At 46.5% G+C, this 7068-nt stretch overlaps 1 protein-coding gene across 3 annotated transcripts; it reads right to left on the reverse strand.

Annotated features, from left to right (window-relative positions):
* Positions 1-201: 201 nt before the first annotated feature.
* LOC122376645 (BTB/POZ domain-containing protein KCTD5-like) lies at positions 202-6199 on the reverse strand. Of its 3 annotated transcripts, none has more exons than XM_043356548.1 (6): positions 6051-6199; positions 4129-4297; positions 3493-3674; positions 2839-2950; positions 2161-2289; positions 202-1671 (listed from the first exon to the last, which is right to left on the reverse strand). In XM_043356548.1, the coding sequence occupies exons 2-6, from the start codon at positions 4270-4272 to the stop codon at positions 1642-1644; spliced, it is 597 nt and encodes a 198-aa protein (XP_043212483.1). In that variant the 5' UTR covers positions 4273-4297; positions 6051-6199; the 3' UTR covers positions 202-1641. The 3 variants fall into 3 exon arrangements, with proteins under 3 accessions (XP_043212483.1, XP_043212484.1, XP_043212482.1); XM_043356549.1 differs by having other exon boundaries at positions 6162-6180; XM_043356547.1 differs by lacking the exon at positions 6051-6199 and adding an exon at positions 5873-5964.
* Positions 6200-7068: the final 869 nt, after the last annotated feature.

The following is a 7068-nucleotide window of genomic DNA, read 5'->3' on the forward strand; positions in this document are numbered from 1 at the left end:
ATTGGTCTCGAGTTTTGTTCACCCGCCGGCTGCCGCTGTTTTTCTGTCAGTTTGGACACACATTCTGTGTGGTGTGGATGAAATGAAAGGTATAGCCATATGTTGATATGTGACACGACCTGGCAGGCGGGTACACCGCGGCATGCGCACAGGTTTGCGTAAATCAGGCACACGTTCGCACATAGAAACACACACTGACTTTGGAGATAAAAGACACCTGTTTATTACCAACTCTGTGGGTGAACACACTCACATGCTCACTGGGCTACTCACACTGTCTGAAGCGCAGAGAGAAGCCACGACTCACACTGCCGTTCCTTCGCATTCATTTCGACATTCGGCGAGAAACGCACGCGTCTTTTATAGGGCCCACACGGGCGGACAGTCACTGCATCCAGCGCTCGTTCCCTGGGGCTCCCCACCAGCCAGCCCCATAGGGCGGCCAGTCACGTCCAGTCACATCAAGCACAAGCATTCTGTTATCTACATTTCACACCCTATACCGGTCAAAAATGTCATGGTAGTGCATAAATAACACAACTAACAAACAAATTTATCTAACTCTTACATCCAGTTGAGTTCATTTTCAATCCTATCTACACTTTTACTACCATAAAACAAATCGGTTTGTAACAAATTCACCAAGCACAGCAAATACAAAGCTTAGCCCATACAAAGCACAACTCGTATTGACAATGACAAGGGTGTTGGGTGCATCATCGACCACCAAATGCATGTCGTGGGATGACAGTGAAGTTTATACAGTTCAATCCTACCTGGGTTTCCACTCGGGCTACCGTGGCGGCACCGGGCACGGTACACGAAAAGGCAGTGCGGCGCTGACCAATGACGTCCTAGGCTGTCTAATGACGTCATAAAGTATCAATGACGTCACAATCCGTACCAGTGATGTCAAAGACTATCCGTAACGCTGAAGCTAGAACACGCGGTGTCCGTGAGTCAACCAGTAGGTCAGTAGGTTGTCCGTGGTCTCAGCCAGTAGCTTGACTCATTCGTCGCGTCTACTCGTGGCAAAAAACTGCCACGAGTCGACTGACTACACGGCGCCGCCACGTACCAAACCACGTGAAAACACGTGCGCCACGACGCTGCCCGCCCGCAGCAGGCACGGCGCACAGGGCTGTGAGGTGTCCCCCCACCCCGCGTGGCCCCGCAAGTCCGTCTTCAGGCACCGGGACCCGTTACACCACAAAGGTCTGTCTTATAACACTGAAAAGGCCGTCACGGCCAGCCGGCGCCGCACAATACATCAAAAAACAGTACAAAATCGTACAAACTAGCGTCCGACGGCGCACAGTAAGCTCGGAACAAAATGTCCGCCCCCTTGGAAGCCTCAAAAATGCGCGCCACGTCTTTGAAATAGTTCGTCGCGGCGCCACGCTACACGGTGTGGTCCGAAAACGTCATGTGACGTCATGCCTAACAGCGTGGTGCGGCGTTATTGGTGACGTCATACTTAATCACGTGGCTCTGCGTTATTGGTGACGTCATACCTCACAGCGTGGTCCTGTGTTATTGAGTGACGTCACACCAATGCCATGGCGCCGGCCGGGCGGCTCGGTCCCAGGTGTTTGTGACGCCATGCGACCGAACTTGTGACGTCATAAGGCACCTGACCAATCACATTCGACTGGCCTTCTGAAGCAGCATCTGCGGGGAAAAGGTAAGGTCAGGCGACGGACAGGGAGGGTGCGTTATGACCTGGGGGAGGGGCTGTGGAGGCGACCCTAAAACAAACTAAAAACTGCGGATAAACATCGCCAGAATATCGAATATCGAAGGGCGTAATAATATTCAAAAGTTCCAATAGATTCAAAAATCAAATTTCAATCAATAATCCGCTGTCACTCTAAGTTCACGATTTTTTTTTAGAGCGAACTAATCAGGGAAATCACAAACACAAACGATTTCTATCTGCGAGAGCGTCTTTGCAGTTTGCACGAAAGTAGTACTACCGGCAAAATCACCCCAAACCGCATTTTCTAACATTCATGGAGGACGCGTGTAAGTTATCCAATGACCAATGCAACTGTCATGTAAATCTAAAACTTAAAAATAGTTAACAAGTAAGAAAAGTCGCTATCAAGAAGCCTAAAACCCCGAAACATCCCGCGGTGGGGATCGAACCCGCGTCGCTACCTTGGCCTTGTCTGAGGGCTCGTGGCCGTTGCTGTGGTTGTCGCAGGTGGCGCACTCGCGTGAGACCACGCACAGAAACTCGGACTGGTCGTTGTTACCGTAGTTGTACTGGCTGCCCACGTTGATCAGCTGCAACACGGTAAATCGGCGGGTTAGAGGTTAGAGGTAGCGATAGGAACCTTTTACTCGTGCCCGCGGCTCTAACATGGATAGAACAGAAGGGTCACTTATGGTGGCAGTTAAAATTATTGTACCTGACTTCAGCTACTTAGCAGTGAACATGAATCGAACATTAATCCGCAATATAAAAAACCGCGGACGACAATTCAGTAACAAAGTGAACAACAACTCTTCCCAACTACAAAAAAAAAAAACACCTGTGCGTGAAATTTCTCCAGTAGCGAATTACTTGGCAACACCGATCCACCGTTCCCGCTAACTCATTTTTTTAGAAGTCGGTCCTCCGGCTTAGGTCATTTGATCACGCCATACTCCACAATAACCCGTTCTCTGTGCACGATCAGCGTCCTCCCACACTAAACCATCCCCTGATCAGCGTCCTCCCTCACTAAACCATCCCCTGATCAGTGTTCTCCCACACTAAACCATCCTCTGACTAGTGTCCTTTCCTCTAATCATCCTCTCATCGAGCTTTCCTCCCTGCTAATCCCTCCTCACCTGCTCGAATTTCCATCCGTCGCTCATCGATGACATTAGCGATGTTAGCTCGTCCTCGTGGAACTGCATCACTCGGTAGACGTGTTTCCGAGAGCCGCTGACACCGGAGTCTCTGTAGGTCACGCGGGAAGGAAGAGGGATAGGGTGAGATAACGTTCTAAAAGCCAGAGAGAAGGGGCAGTGATATACGCCCAGTACCATGTCAGAATAGCTGAGCTATATTTGAGTGAGTTATTATACAGACTTCCCAAGCATTACCTACGTTATGCACGACTTACAAGTATGTAGACAGATCGATTAGTGGAATGGCCCTCTACATAGCGACAAGTTTCTCGTAGTTTTAGGGCGCGTCAACAGCAGATTCTAATTCGTGATATATTCAAACCATTAGAAATAGTCCCTGGAAAACACTAGAGATAGTGACAGTTTTTTCCGGCGGACACTGAAAAAAAAAATTGTTGCCGGCTTGTGACCGGGATAGGCATGAAATAATTCGCCACTTCGATCAAATGATGGGGCAATAATGGCATTCATTCTACAGCTCCGCCCGCAGTGGATTTCGACATCGTCACTCAAAGACCCAGCCCGTATACACACACAGTTCTTTCCACCGGCGGTCAGCAAGCAGAGCTACATCGTCTACAGCATGCTCACCTCCTTGTGATGCGGTCCTTGACCAGGTGGATGAGCCCGGTGATGTTGTAGAACTCTGCTTCCTCCAGTACGCCCTCCTCAGCCATGTTCTTATCCAGCACCAGCTTCCCATGGCGAAGGTAGTTGAGCACGGGCCCAAAGTACTGCGGGTCTCGGTCGATCAGGTAGGCCCCGTGCTCGTCCTGGCGAAAGGGTCAGAGCAGGTCAGGTCACTGTCTGGCATGACAGCACGTCCTACCTCCTTCTAACAAAGGACCAGACAATGCCTCCCGGAAGTGCATTCAGTCCACAAAACTTCAATGTGTTAACACACTTTTGCTAGGTTTCCAAGTTTCTACAACCTCACGATTTACTCCCGAAGGAGCGATCAGCCTAAGGATAGTCATAACAGTGGTTACCGTACAGGTCAGAATAAACATTTGGACGGGATGATACCCTAAAATTACACTGTGTGGATAATTGATAATTTCCGAACAAGCAATTAAGGCTCTAACTTGTGAAACAGTTTTATCTATCATTCATTACGGTCCCAGGCCACTACAATGAGTTGCATCCTACTGAAAAATCTGTAAGAACAAAGATACGCATAAATGCCTTCAGAAAAGATAACAATGATCACCAATAGAGTGTACTCGCCTTAGCCGTTGTCAGCTCCATGTTGCTCTGGCAGAGTCGGTAGAGAAACGACTTCTCGTCCTGACACAAAGTCGTGCGAGTCGTCATGAACTGGGTCCCTCCAACGTTCAGCTTGATCCATTCTTGTCCTCTTTGGTCCGACATGGTTTGATGCTTCTTAGACACCCTTCTGCGAAAAGAGGATTACACTCGTGTTCATGCATATTCACTTATACATTATAAATAGTCTTTGATGGTGAAATAATATACCCTAACTCAGTTCATAAAATGTAATTCCTTGTAACTCAGTTCAAATTCAATTGAAATGTAACTCAGTTCATAATATTCCCATTGTTCATGGCATGTGTTTCAGTTACTTCACCGGCCTACCAGGGGCACCACCGGCCTTACAGGAGCACCATGGGTCTGTCAGGGGCACCACTGGCCTTGCAGGAGCACCATGGGTCTGTCAGGGGCACCACTGGCCTTGCAGGAGCACCATGGGCCTGTCAGGAGCACCACGGGCCTGTCGTTAGCACTTCAGGCTTGTCAGGGGCACCACAGTCCGGCTTCCAGGGTCACCACAAACCTGTCAGGGACGCCTGCGGCCTAGCAGGGGTACCACAGTCCTGCCAGGGCACAATGGCCAAAAATAAAAAAATATAAAAACCACAAAAACAAAAAACTGAAAACAGGACACCACCAAAATTAAGTGACCCAAATCAGTTGAGTTTTTAATTTTAGGTATAGGTAGGGGCACCACTTCAATTCATGACCTTCCCTTGGAGTTTTCCTGGATCTGTCCTGATAAGGTAGCTATGGCAAAAGGCCATACATTCAACAATATGGCAAAGCAAGGCAGCAGAATTGTCAAAGATTTCAGGCCTGGCCCAATTAAACTGCAAGCGAAATCCAAAGCGTAGGTTATACCAGGTGAGAATACCAGTTGGTCCACACCACTCCAAACACCAACACAGGCTGAAACCATTCTAAATGTCCCTGAACTGATGACTTCTTACTGAGATTGCCATGCTTTGGAATCTCAACATCCCGTTCTTGCAGTCATTCTTGCAGATGGAGGGCGAAAACTATGATTTCAATTTTCAAGTAATTTTGGGGTTTGGAAGTATCTAAATCGCTGTACACTTGGTGATGATGGCTAATTGATGTCAATAAGATTTGGCGTAAGACAATAAGACCAGTCTGCAAACTACAAAGCATGGCAATTTCAATGAGTTCTCGTTGGTGCTGGCTTGTTCAGCTGGTGCGGATTAGGCTGGGTGCGGTACTGATCTGGCTTGGTGTGGTGCAGATTTAGTGAAGCGCAATGCGGGTTTGGCTCAGTGATGGACGTAACGAACCACACGAGATATATGAGGAAAATTGAAAAACATTGCTGGAGCTTTGACGTTATGCAGTCAGCAGTGTGCTCTCGGGTCTAAATGAGTGTGCGGCAGTCGGTAATTTTTGGGTTCAGTGCAATTTTTTCTTTTTTACCCAGCCTGCTTTGGTGCTGATTTTCCTGCTCTGTTTGAAGGGTTGGTGCAGATTTTGAACTTGGGCTGGTGCGCCTCATCAACATGCAAGCCACCTTTGCATTATGGGTCCCTGCAATACCAAATTATTACTGCAAATTATTGACTGGTGAGTGGTGGTCCTGCTATGGGCGCAAAATGACCTTCGCAGTCGGCACGCCCTAAAGCCCCAATAAACAACAAATACTAGTGATCCCGGATAATTATCACTCATTTTCCAGATGTCAAACCCAGGGCTGAAGGTCTTCAGATAGCTCCAAGACAGCTCAAACTCAAACTGAGAAATTAATGAAATCCAAATCATTGAATTGAACTGAACATCTTTCGCGATACACAAATAAAGCCTGCAAATTAAGGTGCTCTGTTCTAGTGATAAAAAGAAACTTGAAGCAGAGTAAGCAATCTTACTTTGGTGATGCACCCCAAAAAACTAATGAAGCGGGCGTTATCCAAATAATATAAATAATAAATATTAAATTATCTCGTCACATATCTCACAAATAATAAAGGATAGCTCACGCAGGGTAAACTTTGCATGTTAGAAAGAATATGGTAGCAATAAAAATAATATTTCTTTTCCAAAAGGAAAACCATTTGCAAATAAACATTCTTTATAACTATGATTTTCCCAATTTGCTCTACTTTTTGTTTTCTTTTTATTAGAATAATTCAACCTCAAAGACCTCAATTTAGCTTTCACAAAAAAAAGTTTTTAAATAAAAATATTTAAAGTCAAGTTCACACTTAGCATGATAACGTTTATCCCCTCGTAAGGTGCTACCAGATAATCGAATATGGCGCAGCTGTGTGCAAATATGCGCACACAAATTTCGCCCCGTTCATTTTTTTCAACGCTTGTGTTTCGCCGTTGTAGGGTGCTGGGGCTGGGTGCAGGCGGTGCTTAATTTGTTAATATTATCGGCAGTGGAGCTTAACACTTACTAAGCTAACAAGGCTTACAATTACCTTGCTTTAGTATCATGATTAGACATGTCAAGTGGAGACCACCAAACCTCTGAGGGCCGCGCATCAGCATCAGCATTCCATGGACTTTTTGGTGACTCTGACTCCGAGTCCGACTCTGTCTTTGAATATCTTCTCCCACATCCTCCAGCTCCTACTCTTGATGTCGCTTTAAGTACCTACATATTTTGAAAGTAAAGTCCACACCGGAAATATGTATCGGTGCATTTATTTTTTAGCTTGCCTGAAACAATCCATTGTGGTTTGCATGCGCACAGGCCTTACATTGCAAAGGTACCGAACTACCTTCTAAATAGCATGCAGAACTAAAAGCAGATGCTGTCTTCTGCTTTTTTACTGAAAACGCTTGATCAAAACAGGATATGGTCTCGGATTTGGCGAAAGTCACCCCAACCCGGATATCTAGTTTGGCTGATCTGCTGTTTATGGCTGCTATGAATAT

The sequence above is a fragment of the Amphibalanus amphitrite genome, unplaced genomic scaffold (genome assembly GCF_019059575.1).
Source record: "Amphibalanus amphitrite isolate SeventyFive unplaced genomic scaffold, NRLGWU_Aamphi_draft 002221F_arrow, whole genome shotgun sequence".
Classification (NCBI taxonomy): Eukaryota; Metazoa; Arthropoda; class Thecostraca; order Balanomorpha; family Balanidae; genus Amphibalanus; species Amphibalanus amphitrite.

Excerpts from the sequence above, each read along its gene's own strand:
- LOC122376645 (XM_043356547.1), bottom strand. The coding sequence starts at position 5,946 with ATGATTTGGATTTCATTAATTTCTCAGTTTGAGTTTGAGCTGTCTTGG. Across the intron at positions 3,675-4,128 it reads TGGAGCTGACAACGGCTAAG|GACGAGCACGGGGCCTACCT; the intron begins GCGAGTACACTC and ends CCCTTTCGCCAG. Across the intron at positions 1,672-2,160 it reads AGCCCTCAGACAAGGCCAAG|ATGCTGCTTCAGAAGGCCAG; the intron begins GTAGCGACGCGG and ends TTTTCCCCGCAG.